This window comes from Akebia trifoliata, chromosome 9 (genome assembly GCF_017979445.1).
Source record: "Akebia trifoliata isolate Shusen 1 chromosome 9, ASM1797944v1, whole genome shotgun sequence".
NCBI classification, from domain to species: Eukaryota; Viridiplantae; Streptophyta; class Magnoliopsida; order Ranunculales; family Lardizabalaceae; genus Akebia; species Akebia trifoliata.
The window spans coordinates 20,894,451-20,919,298 of NC_141383.1; the positions used below are offsets into that span (position 1 = coordinate 20,894,451).

The 24,848-nt window shown below is 36.3% G+C and overlaps 3 protein-coding genes across 3 annotated transcripts; 2 read left to right on the forward strand and 1 right to left on the reverse strand.

Annotated features, from left to right (window-relative positions):
* Window positions 1–1,789: 1,789 nt before the first annotated feature.
* Window positions 1,790–5,288, forward strand: LOC147394583 (tryptophan N-monooxygenase CYP79A68-like). Its single transcript, XM_086453872.1, has 3 exons — window positions 1,790–1,930; window positions 2,485–3,476; window positions 4,436–5,288. The coding sequence occupies exons 1-3, from the start codon at window positions 1,879–1,881 to the stop codon at window positions 5,072–5,074; spliced, it is 1,683 nt and encodes a 560-aa protein (XP_086309998.1). The 5' UTR covers window positions 1,790–1,878; the 3' UTR covers window positions 5,075–5,288.
* A 2,256-nt stretch (window positions 5,289–7,544) lies between these two features.
* On the forward strand, window positions 7,545–11,133 carry LOC147394584 (tryptophan N-monooxygenase CYP79A68-like). The gene is made up of 3 exons (XM_086453042.1): window positions 7,545–7,686; window positions 8,269–9,260; window positions 10,219–11,133. The coding sequence occupies exons 1-3, from the start codon at window positions 7,635–7,637 to the stop codon at window positions 10,855–10,857; spliced, it is 1,683 nt and encodes a 560-aa protein (XP_086309168.1). The 5' UTR covers window positions 7,545–7,634; the 3' UTR covers window positions 10,858–11,133.
* Window positions 11,134–12,426: 1,293 nt separating this feature from the next.
* LOC147394585 (uncharacterized) lies at window positions 12,427–13,568 on the reverse strand. The gene is made up of 2 exons (XM_086453313.1): window positions 13,335–13,568; window positions 12,427–12,909 (listed from the first exon to the last, which is right to left on the reverse strand). The coding sequence occupies exons 1-2, from the start codon at window positions 13,566–13,568 to the stop codon at window positions 12,427–12,429; spliced, it is 717 nt and encodes a 238-aa protein (XP_086309439.1).
* Between the last annotated feature and the right edge of the window lie 11,280 nt (window positions 13,569–24,848).

The window sequence follows — 24,848 nt, forward strand, 5'->3', positions numbered from 1 at the left end:
ATATATATATATATATATATATATATATATATATAAAACTCTTTCTTACTTCGGATTAGTTCGGATCTCGGATTGGTTCGGTTCTATTATACCCCTAATCCGGAACCAAACCAAATTAATCGATTTTTTTTTTTTTTTACAGTCCACACCCAAACCAAATCATGCTCATCCGAACCAATCCAATCCAAAAGACTTCGGATTGGTTCGGTTCTCGGATTTACCCAAACCAGTGTGCACCCCTATAAAGAAGTCAACCAGTCTAACGGTTGCCATTTTTTTTTTACAAAAACTCCCTTGGAGTTCAGACGACTTCAAAGGTACCTTACTTTATGTTGTTTGTTACCCGCCAAACCTCACTTTATCAAATTTATTATAGGAGTGGGATCCACATCAAAAAAATTCAAATTTAATTGGTTTATTCGGTAGCCATCTATTTTCAACACCTACTATCGAGTTCAAAAAAATAAATTTATTTAATTTTTTGTTTTCTTTCGAAACTGAGTTTTTTCATGAAATCTACAGTTATGTGTTGTTGGATTGCTAATTTGATAATCTATGTGAGCTCAACAACTCTTAGTAAGATTTGAAATCTTACTAAGTTAGTGATGATAGTATGATTTATAAGCTAACGTATGTCCAACAAACAAACTTGACAAAATATGGGAGTTTTTTATAATAAAATTACAACAGATAGGTCTGCTTACTCTATAAAATATATCTGAAAGAAATAAAAAGCATTTAAAAATATAAGAAAATTATAAGGTTAATTGGTCGCATCAGATATGCATTTAATAGAGCAAACCTAGGTAGTACTGATTTCCTACCTAACCTATTGTAAGGTAAGAAGCAGTATGAAGGGAAGATAAGGACTAATGTGAACACAACTAGGCCCACTCACACTCCGAAATCCCACCAAATAAAAATAATAATATCCAATTTATTATTTTTATATTTACTTACTAAATAAATACAACTAACTAGCAATGTATGAGGTTGATTACGCAGCTTTAGTGACAAGGACACAGAATCACACATCTTTTTCTTGAATATCCCTATAAAAAAGATCTATGGTTCTGTGTCTTAGCCGCGTATTAAATCCGTGTGCATTCATCACGACTCTAATAATAATAACTCTATGAGTCGCAATGAATGCACGTGAAAAATCATATTAGGATACACAAGGAAAACGATTTGCAATTCTATGCTTTTGTCACATCAGCCGCGTGCCGACCACCTAAGATTTACCATGTGCATTCTTTATTAGTCTAAATGAATATAAAACGTATAATTTACATCCAACCGATGGACTTCTTTAATTATTATTTTGAGTCTTGGAAAATGTATATAGAACTGTAACTGTATTCTTGATTTTTAAAACAAACAAAGGAGACATCAGTCTAGGAAAATATTAAATAAAGACCCAAAGTCTTTCATTTTTTAAAATAAAATTCCTTGAAATTCCGATGCAAAAACTAGGAAAGATCCTACATTGTTTTAAATAAGACAAAGTGCGATATCAAAGACTTTAAGTTAATGAGATTGGCTGAAGAATTTGAGTTTAATTGTTGGTAAGAGAAGAGGCTTGCGGCTTTATCTGCATGTGTTCATGCTTTCCTCGAGTGTTTAATTTTTACTGCAAGAGAATTTGCAATTGAATACCTGTAGTCAACCCCTTTAGTAGGGCAAGGAAACCCGACAGAGTTAGGCAAATCCTACTCTCTGTCCCCTGCTCTCCTTCTATATAAAGGCATTGGTTTGCGAACTCCTATGTATTATATAACATCCACCAGTACCTAAAGCTTTGATCATTATTTATAGCGATAAAGAGAGTGAGAATTATTTATTTTTATTGAAAGAGGCTTGGATCATTGGGATCTAATGAGACACTCACTGTTTCTTTCTTTCCTCTCTCCTCGATCAATGGCACCAGGTATGATTACTCTAAAAGTAGAATTATATTTACATTGATGACTTTTTGATTAAATATTACCTTGAACAAGCTATGTCAATAGCATATATAACAGAAATAATTGTGGAGGTCTATCTTTTAGAAGTCTTACTGGAGTGACATTGAAATTTTGCGCGTTGTTGACGTTGAGCCGCGCACAAAATCATAGATGCTTTTCACTTGTATCTCGATTAAAAGCATCGACGGTTCCATACACACATCCACGTCACTAATGTGTAAAACGAGATCAATTTTACTGTCACTCCATTTTTATTTTTAAAAATATATTCGAAAAAATGTCCCCTAATAAAACAGAGGGACCAAATAAGACATACTTAATAAAATATTAGTCTAAGAAAGATCTTTTGAAGTATTTTTATAAAATACCTAAATTACCCCTTCAAATAACTTTAGAAATTTGGAAGAAATAGGTGGCTCCTCCATGTTTTCGAAACCCTTTTAAAAATTGATGACACGATATATTCTTGACCTTGCTCTTCTCTTATAAATTGATGTTTGTCTTTTTTTTCTTACAGTGTTGATTAGCGTCGGCATTCTTCTACGTATCTTCCCCCATCCCATAGTTGTGTTGCACCTCATAACATTTGCTTTCGCATTTCTCCTTGTATTTCGATTTGCAAACAATGGGAAACATCAGCTACTCCCACTTCCTCCTGGTCCAATCCCCTGGCCAATCGTAGGGAACCTACCGGAATTGTTTATAAACAAGCCAAGGTTCCGATGGATACATAGCCTTATGAAGGAGTTTAATACTGATATTGCATGCATACATCTCAGAAATGTATGCATAATCCCAGTGACTTGTCCAGAGATTGCTAGAGAATTCTTGAAGAAACAAGATGCAATATTCGCATCGAGGCCTATCACAATGGCTACTGAGTATGCCACTCATGGCTTTAAGTCAACTATTTTTGTACCATGGGGAGATCAATGGAAGAAGATGAGAAGAGTGTTGGCATCCGAGGTGCTCAGTCTATCTAGAATCCAGTGGCTTCAACAAAAGAGATTAGAGGAAGCCGACAACCTTATTCGATATATTTATAACCAATGCAACAAAACTATGGGTGATAGTGGTGGTGGTGCAATTGTGGACATGAGGAGTCTTGCATGGCAATATAGTGGGAACGTGATAAGAAAGATGATGTTCAACAAGAGGTACTTGGGAAAGGGAAGGAGCGATGGAGGACCTGGTGTCGAAGAAGAAGAGTACATCGATGCAGTTTTCACCATTCTATCTCTCTTTAATGCCTTTTGTGTATCTGATTATATGCCTTGCTTGAGACGGTTTGATATAGATGGTCATGAGAAGATCATGAAGAAGGCAATAGGGATCTTGAACAAGTATCACGATCCAATTATTGATGAACGTATACAACAGTGGAGAGGTGGAAAGGATGAGTGTTGTCTCAAGAAAGAGCCCAAGGATATCCTTGATGTCCTCATTTATGTTAAGGATTCTAGTGGAAAACCACTGCTATCGACGGAAGAGATCAAATCACAGTCTGCGGTAAGATTTTTATAACTTAGTACTCCCACTTGTCGGACCTATAGGGATAATAATTTAGATAAACAATCTTAAAATGAATTGTCCATACCATGAAGATCAGCCTATGTGTATAGGCTGTATGCTATTATAATGAGAAGGCCAAATCGATGTTTAATTTATCGACAACAAAATTTGGAAGACAAAAATGTCCTCATTTTTTGACATTCGACATTAATAATATTAAGATGAAAATGATTTGGACTTACAATCACATGACCCGGTAACCATTTCAATTTCTAGTCTTCTAAAATTATAGAAATATCTTTTTATTATGTTGTCAAAATAATCACCCTAGTTAATATTGTAAATTATGAAAAGATCCCTACAACACTCATTTTACCACCATATTGACAGAAGGTGTTAATTTGTTGAACACAAAATTTGGAAGACCGAAAATGTCTCCACTTTTTCATTTAAATTTACTATTATAACTGTCATGCTTTTTGTTAAAAAGAATAAAACTACAATCCCACAAGTTGAGTGTATATTTTTATATCTTCTTCCACTCTCGGGTGTGTCATACCCCAGTTAAGCCCTCTCATCCTCTTATATTCATAGTTCTCCTTTTCTCCATAAGATTAGTCTTTTGGAATACTTGGTTGGTTAACATGGTATTAGAGCACTAGGTTCATATAGGTTACGGGTTCGATTATTTCCACCCTTATAAGTGAGGGGGAGTGTTTGAGTGTATATTTTCCTCTAATCTCGAGTGTGTCATAACCTAGTTAAGTCCCGTGATCCTCTTATATCCATAGTTCTCCCCTTTCTCTATAAGATCGGTCTTTTGGAGTAGTTGGCTAGTTAACACCACGATCCTATAATCATTAATCAATTTTAAATTTTTTAATTAAATTACAATTTTTGTAACGTGTTTCCATTATCACATGCTGCCTAGTAAGAGGGATCATTTTGTTTTGCAGGAATTGATTTATGCTGCAATAGACAATCCATCAAATGCAATTGAATGGGCATTAGCAGAGATGATCAATCAACCAGAAATTCTTCGAAAAGCTGTTGATGAAATCGATCAGGTGGTTGGTAAGGAGAGACTTGTCCAAGAATCAGATTTTTCCCAACTCAATTATGTCAAAGCATGTGCAAGAGAAGCATTTCGGCTCCACCCTATTGCACCATTTAACGTTCCACATATGTCAATGGAAGATACGGTGGTTGCTGGCTATCACATACCAAAGGGTAGTCACGTGCTACTGAGTCGAACCGGGCTAGGAAGAAACCCTAAAGTCTGGGATGAACCACTCAAGTTCAAACCAGATCGGCACTTAAATGATGGGTCTACTCAAGTTGAACTCACTGAGTCAGAATTGCGGTTTATCTCGTTTAGTACGGGTCGACGCGGTTGCGTGGGGACTCGACTAGGGTCCCTAATGACTATTATGCTATTTGCTAGGCTTCTTCAAGGGTTTGATTGGAGTGTACCACCTGGAGATGGATCGTGCATCGATCTCAATGAGTCAACTCATGACCTATCATTGGCCAAGCCACTGCATGCATATGCTAAGCCACGCTTGTCGCCACATTTGTACCGAACATCTAAGTAGAAATGTGGTCCATTGCCTTTAAAATTGAGAATTATTAGAGTATTTTATATGTTCCATTGTAATAAGATGTATCATGATACATCATATCATGTTTATAATTAGAATCATTGTAATAAGGTGCATGTTATGTTGATGCACTAAATCTTCTAGATGAAGATAAAGATCAAGCTAGGGTTAGGTTAGATCAGATTATTTAGAGTTTAGTTTTAATTAGGATAGGCGTAGTTTGTTATCAATTTTAAACCCTGTCAGGGTTCTTGCAAGTTTAATTAATCAATTTAAAGGTCAATTTTCTACAAGAATAATATCCATAAATTTAATAAATTAAGAGAACTTTTAAATAAATTAATATACATAATTTTGCCCATAAGGGTTTATGGAAAATTCTCTGTACTACATTTGACCATTGCCAATAATCTTTTCATTTTTTCTTAAAATTCTAACTGATTCATACGTATGAAAGATTGTGCAAAAAAAAAAAAATTGTGATAAATTAATTTTTAAAAAAATTTGGGGAATATATATCAAGAGATCTCTGTTAGGAATGATATCTTATCTATTTTCTTGGTCTTTCTCCCAAGTTTGGAAAATAGAAAGACCAAGAAACAAACCATTAAAGAAGGAATGATAGAAGTGAAGTAATTGCCATATTTAATTTTCTATCTTGGCCTTTACCCCTTTTTTAGCCTCTTATTTATAAGTTTTCTTTGTGCAAGTTATTATCATAAGGGTTGTGTTGTAAATTAACTGTTTAGAGTTACCCCCCTATCAAACCATGGGTCTTGCCATATAAATGTGTCGTCGCCATTACCAATTCTACACACAATTCAATTCTGGATGGTCTCCCTTAGTTGAAAATTTTTCCTCCACATCCATGAGGCATTGTTGGGTTTTATGGGCGTTGTCCAGAAATATTCCCCTTTCGATTAAAAACCGAAGGTCCAAAACAACTTCCATGACACTCTATGACAGATTAAGAACTTCTTCCTAGATATTAAACCAAAGTCACTACATAAATTCGTTTAAGTTTCAGTCATCCAGCCAAATCCAAACATTCCACGTGTCTTTCTTTTTTTTTTTTCCCCGCCAAAACATCCTTCCGTAATCTTCACAATAACGCGTTTCCTTCTCTCGACTCAGTTTGACAATTTTTTTTTCCTTATTCTACTTTACTGACTCACATGAGAAAAAATAAATATGGTCGGCAATTATAAGAAATTTTAAAAATTGAAAACCACGTTTCATACTAAACACGTGGTTTAAAGGACGACTCGTAGAAGTAAGTAATGTTTCACGTGGAATAGAGCCATTTTCATGATAAAGTTGTTCCTTTATCAGCTCAAGCCGAGCTATGCATAAACAATTCAAGCCGAGTCAGCTTCACAAAATTATAGATCCTTTTAATGGACAGAGGAGATAAGAAGTGAAAAACAATTTTTTGAGTATTATTTTTTCAGCGGTTGATGGTTTAGTGGTCTCCTCCATTTTCGTAGTCCTAAAAGAATGTTTTTGAATTTTTTTTATTTAAAATCTGATCCGATATACACGTGTGTCTATATATGGGGTCATGACCGGCGAACAACAATTTGTTACAACATCTAGATGCCATCCATTTTAGAAGATCGGATAACTTTCGATGGAGATGTAAAAAAAATGATGGTAAAATGGACAGTATCCAGGTGGTCTTGTAATAAATGATTTTCCCCCAATCCTGACTAGGCCATTACGTGAAAAATAGATAAATTCGATGTTAAGCTTCGTCAAATTTGACTATAATCGACAGATCTTAGAATAGAATTTATCCCATTTTTCACATAGTGGATGGAAAGGGAACTCAAATGTTCACTCACAATTCTAATCATGTACATGTGAAATCTAAGGATCAAGATTAAAAAAATGTCCCAAAAATATAGTATGAATCTTGAAAATAAATCCCAACAATTGTATTTGATATGAGTGTTAATATTCTAACTAGAAAGTCTTCACTTAGTCAATACTTCACTGACATGTTACGTACACGGAACCATAAATCTGTTTTCTTGGGATACACAATTTTACATTTTTTATGGAGATTTGCATGTGTATCCCGAGAAAAAAGATCTATCATTTCATATCCGTAACCCATCAGGTGAGTGAAGACTTTCTAGTTTGAAAATCATTATTCATTTAATACATTATGAGATGCGTATAAGATCAATAAAAGCACAAGTTAAGTTAATGAGATTGGCTGAAGAATTTGAGTTTAATTGTTGGTAAGAGAAGAGGCTTGCAGCTTTATCTGCATGTGTTCATGCTTTCCTCGAGTGTTTAATGTTTACTACAGGACAATTTGCCATTGAATACCTTTAGTCAACCCTTTAGTACGGCAAGGAAAACCGACAGTTAGGCAAATCCTATTCTCTGTCCCCTGCTCTCCTTCTATATAAAGGCTTTGGTATGCAAACTCCTATGTATTATAGAACATCCATCAGTGCTTAAAGCTTTGATCATTATTTTATAGCGAAAACGAGAGAGAGAATTATTTATATTTATTGAAAGAGGCTTGGATCATTGGGATCAAATGAGACAATCACTGCTTCTTTCTTTCTTCTCTTCTCGATCAATGGAACCAGGTATGATTACTCTAAAAGTAGAATTATATTTACATTCCCGACTTTTTGATTAAATATTACCATGAACAAGCTATGTCAATAGTATATATAACAGAAATAATAATGCTTTGGAAAAATGATTGTGGAGGTCTATTTTTTAGAAGAGTCTTGCAGGAGTGACATTGTAATTTCACGCGTTGTTGACGTTGAGCTGCGCACAGAATCATAGATGCTTTCCACTTGTATCTCGATTAAAAGCATCAACGGTTCCATACACACATACACGTCACTAATGTGTAAAGCGAGATCAATTTTACTGTCACTCCATCATTTTTCTTTTTAAAAATGTATTCGAAAAAATGCCCCTTAATAAAAAAAATATGGACCAATTAAGACATACTTAATAAAATATTAGTCTAAGAAAGATCTTTTGAAGTATTTTTTTTAAAATACCTAAATTACCCTTTCAAATAACTTTCGAAATTTGGAAGAAATAGGTGGCTCCTCCATGTTTTTGAAACCATTTTAAAAATTGATGACACGATATATTTTTGACCTTGCTCTTCTCTTATAAATTGATGTTTGTTATTTTTTTCTTCACAGTGTTGATTAGCGTCGGCATTTTTCTGCGTATCATCCCCCATCCCATAGTTGTGTTGCACCTCATAGCATTTGCGTTCGCATTTCTCATTGTATTTCGATTTGCGAACAATGGGAAACATCAGCTACTCCCACTTCCTCCTGGTCCAATCCCCTGGCCAATCGTAGGGAACCTACCGGAATTGTTTATAAACAAACCAAGGTTCCGATGGATACATGGGCTTATGAAGGAGTTTAATACTGATATTGCATGCATACGTCTCGGAAATGTACACATAATCCCAGTGACTTGTCCAGAGATTGCTAGAGAATTCTTGAAGAAACAAGATGCAATATTCGCATCGAGGCCTATAACGATGGCTACTGAGTGCGCGACTCATGGCTTTATGTCAACTGCTCTTGTACCTTGGGGAGATCAATGGAAGAAGATGAGAAGAGTGTTGGCATCCGAGGTTCTCAGTCCATCTAGAATCCAGTGGCTTCAACCAAAGAGATTAGAGGAAGCCGACAACCTTATTCGATATATTTATAACCAATGCAACAAAACTATGGGTGATAGTGGTGGTGGTGCAATTGTGGACATGAGGAGTCTTGCATGGCAATATAGTGGGAACGTGATAAGAAAGATGATGTTCAACAAGAGGTACTTGGGAAAGGGAAGGAGCGATGGAGGACCTGGTGTCGAAGAAGAAGAGTACATCGATGCAGTTTTCACCATTCTATCTCTCTTTAATGCCTTTTGTGTATCTGATTATATGCCTTGCTTGAGACGGTTTGATATAGATGGTCATGAGAAGATCATGAAGAAGGCAATAGGGATCATGAACAAGTATCACGATCCAATTATTGATGAACGTATACAACAGTGGAGAGGTGGAAAGGATGAGTGTTGTCTCAAGAAAGAGACCAAGGATATCCTTGATGTCCTCATTTATGTTAAGGATTCTAGTGGAAAACCACTGCTATCGACGGAAGAGATCAAAGCACAGTCTGCGGTAAGATTTTTATAACTTAGTACTCCCACTTATCGGACCTATAGGGATAATAATTTAGATAAACAATCTTAAAATGAATTGTCCATACCATGAAGATCAGCCTATGTGTATAGGCTTGTATACTATTATAATGAGAAGGCCAAATCGATGTTTAATTTATGGACAACAAAATTTGGAAGACAAAAATGTCCTCATTTTTTGACATTCGACATTAATAATATTAAGATGAAAACGAATAAAATTACAATCACATGACCCCGTAACCATTTCAATTTCTAGTCTTCTAAAATTATAGAAATATCTTTTTATTATGTTGTCAAAATAATCACCCTAGTTAATATTGTAAATTATGAAAAGATCCCTACAACACTCATTTTACCACTATATTGACAGAAGGTGTTAATTTGTTGAACACAAAATTTGGAAGACCGAAAATGTCTCCACTTTTTCATTTAAATTTACTATTATAACTGTCATGCTTTTTGTTAAAAAGAATAAAACTACAATCCCACGAGTCGAGTGTATATTTTTATATCTTCTTCCACTCTCGGGTGTGTCATACCCCAGTTAAGCCCTCTCATCCTCTTATATTCATAGTTCTCCCTTTCTCCATAAGATCAGTCTTTTGGAGTAGTTGGTTGGTTAACATGGTATTAGAGCACTAGGTTCATATAGGTTACGGGTTCGATTATTTCCACCCTTATAGGTGAGGGGGAGTGTTGAGTGTATATTTTCCTCTAATCTTGAGTGTGTCATAACCCAGTTAAGCCCCGTGATCCTCTTATATCCATAGTTCTCCCCTTTCTCTAAAAGATCGGTCTTTTGGAGTAGTTGGCTAGTTAACACCACGATCCTATAATCATTAATCAGTTTTAAATTTTTTAATTAAATTACAATTTTTGTAACGTGTTTCCATTATCACATGTTGCCTAGTAAGAGGGATCATTTTGTTTTGCAGGAATTGATTTATGCTGCAATAGACAATCCATCAAATGCAATTGAATGGGCATTAGCAGAGATGATCAATCAACCAGAAATTCTTCGAAAAGCTGTTGATGAAATCGATCAGGTGGTTGGAAAGGAGAGACTTGTCCAAGAATCAGATTTTTCCCAACTCAATTATGTCAAAGCATGTGCAAGAGAAGCATTTCGGCTCCACCCTATTGCACCATTTAACGTTCCACATATGTCAATGGAAGATACGGTGGTTGCTGGCTATCACATACCAAAGGGTAGTCACGTGCTACTGAGTCGAACCGGGCTAGGAAGAAACCCTAAAGTCTGGGATGAACCACTCAAGTTCAAACCAGATCGGCACTTAAATGATGGGTCTACTCAAGTTGAACTCACTGAGTCAGAATTGCGGTTTATCTCGTTTAGTACGGGTCGACGCGGTTGCATGGGGACTCGACTAGGGTCCCTAATGACTATTATGCTATTTGCTAGGCTTCTTCAAGGGTTTGATTGGAGTGTACCACCTGGAGATGGATCGTGCATCGATCTCAATGAGTCAACTCATGACCTATCATTGGCCAAGCCACTGCATGCATATGCTAAGCCACGCTTGTCGCCACATTTGTACCGAACATCTAAGTAGAAATGTGGTCCATTGCCTTTAAAATTGAGAATTATTAGAGTATTTTATATGTTCCATTGTAATAAGATGTATTATGATACACCATATCATGTTTATAATTAGAATCATTGTAATAAGGTGCATGTTATGTTGATGCACTAAATCTTCTAGATGAAGATAAAGATCAAGCTAGGGTTAGGTTAGATCAGATTATTTAGAGTTTAGTTTTAATTAGGATTGGCTTAGTTTGTTATCAATTTTAAACCCTGTCAGGGTTCTAGCAAGTTTAATTAATCAATTTAGAGGTCAATTTTCTACAAGAATAATATCCATAAATTTAATAAATTAAGAGAACTTTTAAATAAAATAATATACATAATTTTGCCCATAAGGGTTTATGGAAAATTCTCTGTACTCCACTTGACCATTGCCAATAATCTTTTCATTTTTTCTTAAAATTCTAAGCTGATTCATACGTATGAAAGATTGTGCTAAAAAAAAAAAAAATTTGTGATAAATTAATTTTTAAAAAAATTGGGGGAATATATATCAAGAGATCTATGTTAGGAATGATATCTTATCTATTTTCTTGGTCTTTCTCCCAAGTTTGGAAAGGAGAAAGACCAAGAAACGAACTATTAAAGAAGGAATGATAGAAGTGAAGTAATTGCCTTATTTAATTTTCTATCCTGGCCTTTACCCCTTGTTCTAGCCTCTTATTTATAAGTTTTTTTTTTTTTTTTTTGGGTGAGAACAATATAATTTAACTGTCTAAAAATATAAAATTTTGTATAATTTCAATAATGGAAAGATTCCTTTATAATCCAATCTTAATTAATAATATATGTAACAGCTAATATATATCACAAAGAAAAATATGAGTTGACTCGATGATTTGCCAACTTGACTTGGCGATAGACTTGATTCCATCAAATTTTGGTGTTGAATCACCTCAAACTCCAATTGAATCAGCTCATCCGAGTTCCAAGTTGAGTAGAATTCTATACATCTGGTATCAAAGATGGGATAAGGATGATATAAATATAGATATTAAATTCAGTATTTTACAAAAAATGGCCAAGTGTTTTGAAAACAATTATGTTCTTTTTAAATAAAAATAAAATAAGAGAATAATTATATAACTGATTTTAAAATTATTTATTTTTACCAAGACATTTAAATGGCAGTCACGTACGCCTCATACAAATTCTTTTCAATTCCATCTCAATTTTTTTTTTTTTTAAATTCCTAATAACTTTTTTTCTTTTTTCAACACACTCGACATAGAAATTACGCACGCTTAGGTGTATCCTATACAAAACCTCGATGTTCAATCAATGTCTATAGACCACACTACACTAGAAAAATGAGACTCTGTAACTTAAAAATCATCACCCTGGACCAAACAAACTTCTCGTCAAAATTTGAGATTTTTTACAAAATACGCTTGAAATTTGAAATGCATTCAGACATCATTTTACGCCTAGGAGAAAACTTTCACCACATGAAATGACACCAACATTTTTTTTTTTGCTAAGCAAGCAAGATGATTTGTATTACATATGGGAAAATTTGTACATTGGGCAGACCCTAACGATTTACAATTCGAAATTGGGGCAATTCAAGCTTATCTCCAATATAAGCATGTTTAACCTTAATAGGTAACTCCATTACTTGCATGAACTTCATCGACTGTTGACTATGAATTGCTGTTGCAGCAAGGGCGTCTGCAACAACATTCGCCTCTCTCCAAACATTAGTTACTCTGACTTCGATTTTTGATAGCATTGTCCGTGCCTTATGTATCCATTCGTCTAGTTTCCAAGAGACTACATGACTTGCAAGACCCATCACTATGATAGCTAAATCCATTTCAACAATAATTTTTTTACCAATTAAATCAAAGTTCTCCAATGTAACTACCAATGCACGGATTTCTGCTACATTGTTTGTCGCTTCTCCGAAAACCCAGTACCCTGTTGCCACAAGTTCTCCATGATCATCACGGAGAATAGCACCACCTCCTGAAATACCTGGGTTACCTCTTGCCGCACCATCAGTATTAAGTTTAAACTAGCCAGCAGGTGGCTTTTCCCAGCAGACTTTGACTATACGTCTATGAGGAATCGTTCTCCCTGGACAGAGGACTTCTTGTTCTCAAATATAGATTTATTCCTAGTGATCCAAATGTTCCAGCATTCTACCCATGGAATCATTCCATTGACATTTCCAAATTGAGATTTTTTCGATAGGCCCCAATCAAGAAGTAATCCAGGCGTCATAATTCTGACTTGCTCATCTAGAAGGTGGCAGCTAAAAAAATTCCACACCTTTATAGAAAAAGAACATTTATAGAAAAGGTGTTCAATAGTTTCTTCATCATCTTCACAGCATGGACATCTTGACACCATGGAGAACCCCCATTTTTTTCGGATCCGATCCACCGGACATGCTTTATGATAGATCTTCCACGCCAAAGTCTTCATCTTGGTGGGTACCTGAGCCTTCCAGATTGCCTTGCAGATATGAGATACATTACCCCTTTCTCTCACTGATTCCCATGCCGAACGGGATGAAAACAAACCAGATTTTGACGGCATCCAGATTGTTCTATCAAAACTTGTTTGCTGAATATTTGAAGCAATAATCTCTTCCACTGCATTGCCATCTTGAATTAGATCTCTAAGTTTAGAAACATTCCAGCCCACTTGACTCCATACCTCCTTCACCATAATTTTTTTTATTTTCATTTGGATAGGAGTCGATCAAAGGAATTGAACCTCTCCAGTTGTGTAGAAAGAGAGAAGTCGTTGCACCGTCTCCAATCAAAATTTTCGAAAGTCTAATTGTTGGTTGAAGAAAATTTCGAATAGTTCTCCAAATCTTGGAACCCCTCATTTTTTACGGAGTCCACCAATTTCCATCCTTGACATACTTCTTCTTAAGGTAGTCATCCACAACCCTTTCTCATTTGTCAATCTCCAACATGTTTTCGTTAAACTCGTTTTATGGATCTCAGCAAGAGTTTTAATACCTAGCCCACCTTCTAGCTTAGGTTTACATACTTTATGCCAAGCTACAAGATGATTTCTCCTCTTACCCTCAGTACTACCCCAAAAGAATTTAGCAAAGCTCGACTCCAAAGAATCTGAGTATACTTTGGAATGGGTAGAATTGAAATTAGGTACACTAGAATGGAAGTGAGTACACGTGAAAGTAAGGTTAAACGACCACCTTTAGATAGAAGATTGGACTTCCAACCCATCATCTTCCTCGAAATCTTGGAAACCAAGCCCCTACACATTTCTCTCGTAACTCGTCCAGTAAACAGCGGAACACCCAAGTAATTGGTTGGTAGAGAGCCCTTTGGAAAACCCAGAATTATTTTAACAAGATCTATTATCCTTCCTTCCATATGATTAGCCACAAAAAAATAACTTTTTTCTAAGTTGACTTGCTGACCTGAAGCCTTCTCATAAGATTCCAAAAAATCTTTGATAACTTTTAGAGACTTCGTAGTAGCTTTAGAAAAAATGATCAAATCGTCCGCAAATAAGAGATGGCTAGGGGCTACCCCTTTTTTTGAAACTGCAAATCTCTCCATTTTTCCTGATTGTGCTAAATGATTCAGTCCCACACTAAGTGCCTCCTCCGCGAGAATGAAAAGACTAGGAGATAAAGGATCTCCTTGTCTTAAACCACGACTACCTCTGAAATATCCATATGAGCACCCATTGACTAGCACCGAATAAGAAACACTTTCCAGACACCCGTTAATCAACTTCAAAAATTCTTCCGAGAACCCCAACTTGAAAAGTACTGCCCTTAAGAACGGCCACTAAAGCCTGTCATAAGCTTTCTTCATATCGATCTTCATTGCCACATTATTCCCTCTAACTTTGAGATTAAGATCATCTAGCACTTCATGAGCCAAGACAATATTATCATAGATATTCCTACCCTTAACAAAAGCACCTTGTTCAGGAGAGATTAAGGAAGGTAGAAGCTCTCCTAATCTCGAGGCCAAGATTTTAGATAAAATTTTATACAAAAAATTGCATAAACTAATAGGCCTAAAATCAGAAAAGGATAGAGGTATCTCAATCTTAGGAATCAAGGCAATAGACGTGGCATTGACAGATTTTGGAATGACGCCTTCCTGAAAAAATTGATGACTGCCTTCATCAAGTAATGTTTGATGATATCCCAACATTTAACGTAGAATATCCCTGAGAAACCATCCGAACCTGCTGCTCCTTGGGCCTTCATACATTGTACAGCTTGCAAAACCTCAATTTCATTAGGAAGAGCACACAACCGATCATTCTGCTGAGTAGTAACTTTACAATTCAACCCCTCCAACAAATTTCTATAAGAGCATCTTTGAGAAAAGTTAAGTAGCTCTATAAAAGAATGGACTGTCTCTCTACCAATTTCTTCTTGGTCTTTTATAAATGTCCCATCAGATTTTCTAATTCGTCTAGTCGAGTTTCTCAATGTATGAATCTTAGTAGAAAGGTGAAAGAATATAGTGTTTCTGTCACCTTCCTTGAGCCAAGAAACTCTTGATTTTTGCTTCCAAAACGACTCCTCATTATTTTCCCAAGCAGCATACTCCAACTTGGATTTTTGACACTCTAAATAGAGATTTTGATCCCAACCTTGAGTAGCAAGTAGGTTTTCATATTCTTGGACCTTAGTTTCTGCTTCCTTTAGTCTTTTTTGTACATTGCCCACAACCTCCTTATTCCATACTTTTAGAGCACCCTTCATTCGTTTGGGTTTTGAAAAGAAAATATACAAAGGAGACCCTTCCGCTCTAGGAGACCAAGACTCCCTCACAATTTGCAAGAAGTCTTCCCTCTCGACCCAGAAATCCAGAAATCGAAATTGTCTAGGCCCCTGTAAAGGTTTAAAAAATTGAATAAGAAGACGACAATGATCGGATGATAGTCTTGGCAGATGTGATGCCAAAGGTGTACCCAATTCTAAAATCCAAGGAGGAGACACTAAGGCACTATCCAATCTTGTCCAAATTCGAATAATTCCTTGCCTATTATTACACCATGTGAATCTATTACCTGAGAAACCAGCGTCAAGTAATTCTAGAGCCCTAATGAGTTCTCTTAAGTCTTCCATTGATACACGATTTGGAAACCTCCCACCTTTCTTTTCGTCAGGAAATAGAATAGAGTTAAAGTCCCCTACAATAATTAGACTCCCAACATCTTTCAGCAACTCTTTTAAATCATGCCATAATTTACGATTGTAGCTACGTGGTTTTCGTCATTACGACGGCCACATCTACTAAAGATTGGAGTCGCCACCATTCAAGTTGGAAGTTGGTGTGAATGGTCACCCGATGGACATTTTTCAAAAAATGGCATTTTTGGCATTTGGGTTCTTTCGAGTGGGGGCCCATTCAAATTGGGGTGTCTACAACTATTCTTCTTTGTAGGAGTTGCGTGCAAAGAATTGAAAAGAATAGATTAAACTCTTGTTTGTATGAGCTAGAAAACTTTGTTAAAAATACTACTTCGAAACACCAAATGGATTAATGATTTTTGTAGAAAATGACTACCCAAGTGCAGGGTCTAACAGGATTTGCCTTATTAATTCCTTGATTTCGTAACCCGAAACTCGTTTGAGATCTACGACTTGATAAAAAGTTGATGAGTTTTGAAATTCGAGCTTTTTCTTTGATCATGTTTTGACAAATTAGAATTAAATGCATCTTAAAAGGAATTTTTATTTTATATTTTATATTTATTTTTTGTATTTTTTGAAAATTTTATTTTATTTTATTGACTGATCTATGTATAGAGCACGAATTAATTTTGTATCAATTTTCTTCGTATTCCAAAAACGGATTACGCGTTCTTCATTTTGTTCGTGCATGGAGAACAAATGGAATGGATCATCTCTTATCCGTACTGGTAACACTGACCAACTGGATTTTAAACGCTTAAAACTGGCACGTCTCTCCATTTCTTTACTTTTTGATTTTTTCTTTTGCTTTCCAATTTCCTTGTGATTTCTCTTTCTTTCTTTTGATTTCTTTGTTTCTCATTGACTTTGCATTTGTGGGCGATCGATTTTGCTATTGAGACAACTGGGAGCACGCCTAGGGCATCGAAGTAATCTTCTTACCTTCTCTTCCCTTTTTCTTTTGATTTCTTTTTTTCGATTTCAAAGACCCTTTTCTTAATTTCTCTTCAGGCTTAAAACCACTTTTTTGATCAGATTTTGAAAGACTTCAATGCATTTGAAAATTCTCGGTACCTATTTTTGATCGGTCAAGGTAAGCGTCTTACCTTTTTAACTTTAATTTCCCTTTTTGTCTTTTCATCTTGTTTGGGAGTGCTGTCATGATGGGAAACATTTCGAATTGCTCCCCTTATTTTTTTTGTGTGTTTGATTTATTATTTTGTTGGACATTGGTGTATGCAATTTTGGTATGGACTGTTGGTTCGTGGAATTTTGGGATGGTGGAGATGTGGTAGGGATGGGGTCGAATTTTGTGTTGACTGGGGTGGAAGTTTTGGGTTGGATGTCAATGGAGTGGAGAGAAGAAGTGGATTGGGTCTTGGGTGAAGTTTCTCATGGTGCTAGGGAGGTATGTGGTTCATGAAGAGAGATAGTGGATTCAGATCGTGGAGAGCTGTGATCGGGATTGGTTTAGGGGACGAATATGAATGTTTTGACTAGGGATTGATGAGGCTTTGTATTGGGTTAGGTCGAGAGTTTCAATTTTTTGGTAGATTGGCATGAGATGAAGGGTTGGAGGGTGGATCTGGCGTGGGTAGTGATATTTGGGGGGTTTGAGATGGGATATGATGGACTCAATGAGGTCGGGTGATAATGTGATGGTGGATCTTGGGTGGGGTTGATGACGTTGGTAGTAGAGTCAGGTTATTTATAAGTGAGGGTGATTTCGGGGATGAGTCGAGTGAGATTTGGAGACTGTCTTGGGGGTAGGAATTCAGAGTAATTTGATGGTGGTTTGAGGCTGTTTTGGCAGGGATTTGAGTGAAGGGGTTTGAGTGGGTAAATGGTTGAATTTTGGGGTGGTTGGTCTTGGATTGTTTTGTTCTATGTGCCTTCTCATTGCATAAAAAATACTTTTGATTTTGCAATATCTTTGATCATGCTCCTTTTGTTCAAAACTTTTTCTTGCTTTCATTTTTATGCTATTTATTTTCATATTTGCACTGTGGCCCTTTGGGGGGTTTGATGGGATTGTTGGGAATTCTAGGTTTGGTTTATGTGGGGAAACGAGGTGCTTGGATATATGGATCATTGTTGGTTGGTTGGGGGTGTATGAGACAAAACAGGTAGGTCGAACTAGGTTTTGGTTTTGAGTTTAATAGGAGTGGGCGGAGAAAGACGAGTGTTAATATCGGACTCAAGGTGTGTTGTGTGGCGCCCCGCCGAACACTAACACAAATCCCCATGTCAGATCTCGAGGTATTATGTAGCACCTGGAAATTTCGGCATGGTTTCCTCTGTTTATGTTAGCATTCCAAGGCGTTCAACCTGTACCTGATAAACGACATACAATCCTACATACATATACAAAATAGAATACGAGCGGAAGCCTATATACATCCAATAATATACGGTAGATCAGAGTACGGAAGAAGAAATTTACGGGATTATACATGAATCCCTCACTCTAACAAAATTCCTATCACTCAGTACAAATCTATAATACTCCTAGACAAATGGAGTATAATCCCAATACTTACCAGGTGACGGACTCTGGTTGTCTATCTGACCCACCAGATAGTCCTCACTCGTGCTCTATACCTGCCTCGCCAAACTCTAAATCTAAAACTAAAAAAATAGAGAAGGAAAGGGTGAGTAACAATGGTTACCCAGTAAGGAAACAAACAATTTCTGCCAATAACCCATCCTACATGAATGAATAAGCATATTAAATCATTTTAAAATCTGTAAAATTTTATAAAAGAACTACGATTAACTGGTACATATAGCCAGGGATGGGCAACTAAACATTTTAAAACTCACATTACATCGATCATCATTACTCACTATAACATTCTCTTTTTATACAAATCTAATTGATCAAATGGAAACATTAAACATGGATTTCATTTTATATATCAAAATAAGCAACAGATACATAATACACAATGGTGGAGTATTGGAATTAGAGTGTTGGGATTCACGACTGAATCGCTCCCAGTCGGGACATGATGTTACAATTTCTCTCTGGCTTTTAGTTCCTGATTTTGTGGCTGGTCGCTGCACTTACCACGCTTGGTTGACCATTTATCCGGCTCAGGCTGGCCGTTTGACGTGACCGTAAGCAATGGGTCTCTTTTCGATGTGTCAGAACGTTCGACTACTATAGATTGTTAGTGATCACTGATTAATCATCTTCGTCTATGCCTATCAGGCGTGCATGTGATTCCCAAATATACAAACCATTCGTATACGACCACCTTTACATTACAAGTTCACTGGTAAAGATAGAGAGGAATAAACCCGGATTCCAGTTGTAATTCCATTCTCATACGCTTCCCATACCACGTATGAGCTTGGTGGTCCCTACCGTACATCCCAGGATAGTACACCACTCCGGATGATATGACGCACTATCCCTTCAGGCATTCACAAACTCTTTAACAGCTCACAAAATAGCTACATATGTATATTATTTTCATTTGAAAACAAAAGAGAAATTAACAATACAAGGTTGAGAATGGATATCCAGTTTCCTACAATGCAAGTGTGGCCACCCGGCCTAAAATAAATAACATAACGGAAACGTAAACAGCGCCTCGCGCTAACAGAAAGGAAATAAACATGCAACCAATAATATTATCCCTGAATATCTGTTCACCAACCTACACACAACACAACAACGTAAAATGCATCACCCCTCGGGTGTGACTCTGACATTTTACCGTTTCATACCTTTTTTTCCCTCTTTCCGATTTTTTTACAATTTTCAATCTCTTCAATAAAACATCCATTTTCTGATATTCATCAACTCAATATGAGTTCATTGAATATTAAATCACATTTTCCAACTAAAAAATTTATTTTTATCAATAATATTGAAAAAAATATAAATTTCATATCAAAACGGGGTCCGAGCAGTGCACAAGACCCAATTTATAGAAATAACCCGTTAAAATATCCTACCCACGTATAATTTGTTAAAAAATACAATTAAACATATCAAACATGCAATTTCTGGTGTGAATTTTGAAATAACAAAAGAATTCTATATTTTGGAAATACATCAAAAATTTTCAGATAAAATCCTAAATGTAATTTTCACAATCTACGATTACTAATAGAAATTGAGAGTTCTTTACAATCACTAGGCGACGAAAATTGAAGCACGTGCGCGGAAATCGAGGCGAACGGCACGGAAATCGAGACGGACCGAACTTCGAAGCGATTGATTTTCGAAACCGACCCGGTGGTTTTGAAGATCTCGATGTGCTCGTCTTTTCTCCCTTCTACGGCGAAAGACGGTTTGACCCCGAAATCGATGAAAACTGAGGTCGAAGTTACAAAAATCTTCGTATAAAAATACGGCTGATTTTTGACTATACGGGGTGAAAAAGACGAGAAAACGGAAGGAATTTGATTGGGTTGTGTAGAGAATGAGGCTGTGGACGTTTCTCCCTTCTACGTCGGAAGACGGTTTGACCCCGAAACAGACGAAATTCGAGGTCAAAGTTTCGAAATTTCCGTATCCAAATACGGCTGATTTTTGACGATATCGGGTGAAATAGAAAGTGAAACAAAGAAAGGTTGGGTGGGTTTTGTAGAGAACGTAGCTGCGGATCTTTTTCCCTTCTGCGGTGATCGTCGACGACGAACCGTTTGCGAAGGATCTAAGGTAGAACATCGGTGGAAAAAAACAAATTTTTTTTTTCGCACGGCTGTATTGACGAGTTGGGGAAGATGACATATAAAAAAAATTTAAATATTATTTATATTAAATTTGGGACGAATTCGGCATTTTATCAATTGTTTTGATCGACAATAACTTGATCATCCGGACTCCAAAACTGACGAATGAATACTCTATTTCGCCTAATTTTTCATTCCGGATCTAATGGTATAGTCAATTTCTACAAATTTTATCTCTAACAAAAATTTACATTTTTAGCCTGAGGTGACCCCTAAACTTGATGTCGTTTTCGTTTTTGGCGATAATTCGACTTCCTGATCTCCAAAAATGACAAATAAATAGTCTATGTTGAATAATTTTTCGTTATAAACCCAATGGTATGATCGAATTTTAAAAATTATTACTCTAACAAAAAGTCACTGTTTTAGCCTAGTCCGACCCGATAATCGAGGATTTTGCAACTTTTATATTCGGACTCGCATTTGAGCGTGCTTATAGGCTAAACTATATTTTTCGATCATTTTGAATCTAATGGTGAGGTCAGATTCCATTAAAAATGATTAAAAACATCCTAAAATTTTACCCCTAAATCCCACTTTCAAGATTTTCTTAATATTCCACTATTTATTTTTCCTCGAGATACGAATTAAAAATTTGGGGTGTTACATGTTGGGTGAAATGGGTTTGGATAGGTGGAACTTGGGGTTGGGATTGGAATTGGTAGGTCTAAGTAGATGGGTTGGCGTAGGTATGACTTTTGACTAGATGGATTGAGAGACTGGGCAGATTAGGGTAGATTGGCTATTAGGTTGGTTGGGCTATAGGTAGGTTAAACCAGGGTGAACAACCATAGGTTTTTAATGTTATCCGATGACTCTGTAACTTGTAGATGGGGAGAGACCTATGAACCAGGATAGCGAGACATTCTTCTAATGAGGAGCAATATGCCAAATTGATGACCAGGGCTCGCTTTGCCTTGGGGTCTGGTGTGGTCACAGATTCCGAGGGACGACTATGGATGGATGGTTTACCTTCATCCGAGGATTCTGGTTCCGGTGTAGTGGTTGTCTTTTCCACTGAAGAGATTCCAGAGACTCAAAGTGCTTGGAATGAGACTGGACCCCCTTTGTTTGATATTTGATGTACCCTATAGAGACATAATTTTGTATTAGTAAACACTTAACAGTTTTGTGCATATATTCCACTTTATCATTTCTCAGTGTTTATTGCTTTATTTTGATTGTGTGTGCAAATGATTTGGACCTTAATAGGCCTTTATAGAGTGACATTGACCATTTGGGCCTTCATATGCCCGACGAATATTTGTGAGCCTGCGAATGGGAAAAAGGAGTTATCGGGGTCCAAAGGACCCTTGAGAGTGTTCTCAGGTGACTTGGATGGGTGGGTAATTACGGGCCTAAAAGGCTTTGTGTAGTGAGATGGGAGTGCCAGGGCTTCAAAAAGCCTCAATTTGATAAAAGGCTCCTCCTAGTAGGCCTTGAAAGGTCCAACTTCATACACCCAATATAGTTTTTAACATTTTGGGAATCTTTTAGGAGTTTTGTTCGCATGTAATGAGTACGAGAGAATTCTAGATAGTTCCCATATGATTTCTGGGATCTCGGGATGCGAGACGATTGTTATAGTTAGCTAAGACTCCGCATGGTTTCCAAAAAAATGGAATGAGGCAAGTTTGAACACAAATATTTAAGAGATTTTGGTCTGTGCTCCAAGCACAGACATATTTGTTAAGATTCCATCCATGCTTATAGCACAGATAAGTTAATTAAGCTTTCATTTGTGCTTTCAACACGGACAGGTCAACTTCATGCTTATCTGTGTTTGGACCATGCACCAACATGATTTCTTCTTCTTCAAAGCATGTTATAGATCTGATTGTGCCCTAACATCCATATTTTTGTTTTCCCTTTGTGTAGATTTTTGCTACCTCTTACCCCAAGGATTCTTCCCAAACTCCATACAGGTGCCTCCTATTCTTTCTAACTTAAAAAGGTATGACATCGTCAAATTTTTTACGTAGTTGGATAGAGGGTACGGAGTAATGATACAAGGTTCAATGGGGTTTGAACAAGTTGGGGTTCACACTCTCTTTGCTTGAGGTTCCATTGCAATGGGATTTGGTTGAGGCTATGTTGGGGTGTTGGGTTCCTGAACTCAACCTTTTTTGGTTTGGGGAACACGAAATAACTCCTACCATCGAGGAGTTTGAGGTACTATTGGGTCTTGAAATATCCGATGCGGTGGTTATTCTACTTTTATGTGAGGGTTATCGGGGTGGGGCTTTTGATTTCTTGGGGATAAATCGAAAGTTCTTGAAGATTCCAGATGTGTTGGAACTATCATTGTTCTTCCCACCGGAGTTACTATTAATCTTACTTTTACCTTACTTATGGGACAAGTAGGGGATCAAACCCAAGAGAAAGGGGGAGTAGAATTAAGTTAAGAGGATAAAATTCGAATTAACAAAAAGGAATTAAAACTATTTTTCTTTGTAATTTTGAACTTATTAAGAAGATTTAAAGTTACTAGAAAATTAAGCAAAGTAAATGAAGTTAAAAGCAAGTAAACTTATGAAATTAAAACATTATTAGAGGTGAATCTGAAAGCGCCATCGATCTGCGGGGTGTGCGGATCCGCTTTTGACTTTTGAGGTTTGGGATTAGCCACCTAGTTATTATGGTCTAGGAACCGAATATCGACTCAAAATGGATAAAAACAACTAATCTACTTAAAAAAATACTGAGTCCGGGGATCATGTTACGGGATTGGAAAGTGTTAGGTACCAACTCCGCTCGGCAAACGCCGGTCTCTATTAATTCCCAATAATATTACATTGCAAAAAAAACCTAAGCACTAAAAAAATAAGAAATATTTACTTTTACAAAAACAACGATTTTGTTTTCTCAGATCTGATAGAATAGTTCCTCGTATAACACTCCTCGCTTTATTCTGTCATCAGATTCGCTTTAGATCTCCAAGACGAAGTACCTCCTCATTATATCTGAATTTTTCTAATTTGTTATCGATTTTTGGATATTTTTGAAGGATTTCTAGGTGTTTTTTGAGCTAAAGTTGGGGTATGGATGTTAGGTAAGGAGTTAGGACTTCAAAATTAGGGTTTATGAGAGGCTAGGAAGCTTTTTGACCTACTTTTCTTAGGGTTTATTTTTGATATGAAAATAGGTTGTAGAGACCCCTATTTATAGATTTTTTTAGTGCTTGTTTTGATAGAGTTAGTGTTTAATTAGAATTGTTTTTGGTAGAGTTAGTGTTTAATTAAAATTATTTTAAATAGAGTTATAATTTAATTATAATTGTTTTAAATAGAGTTATTGTTTAATTAGAATTCTATTAGGATTTTGACTTTTAGTCTCACTTGATTGACTTTAAGATTTTGACTTTAGTCTTACTTGATTGACTTTATTTTTGACTTTAGTCTTACTTGATATGAAAGCGCTCTCGATCCGCGGGGTGTGCGGATCCGCTTTTGACTTTTGAGGTTTGGGAGTCGCCACCTAGTTATTACGGTCTAGGAACCGAACATTGACTCGAAATGGATAAAAACAACTAATTTACTTAAAAAAAATACTGAGTCCGGAGATCACGTTACGGGGTTAGAAGGTGTTAGGTACCAACCCCGCTCGGCAAACACCAGTCTCTACTAATTTCCAAGAATATTACATTGCAAAAAAAAGACCTAACCACTAAAAAAATAAGAAACATTTATCTTTACGAAAGTAACGTTTTTGTTCCCTCAGATCTGATAGAACAGTTTCTCGTACAACACTCCTCGCTTTGTTCTGTCACCGGACTCGCTTTAGATTTCCAAGACAAAGTACCTCCTCCTTAGATCTGAAATTTTCTAATTTGTTATCGATTTTTAGGTGTTTTTTGAGCTAAAGTTGGGGTATGGATGTTAGGTAAGGAGTTATGATTTTAAAATTAGGGTTTATGTTAGAGAAGCTTTTTGACCTACTTTTCTTAGGGTTTATTTTTTGATACGAAAATAGGTTATAGAGACCCCTATTTATAGATTTTTTTTGAGTACTTGTTTTGATAGAGTTAGTGTTTAATTAGAATTATTTTAGGTAGA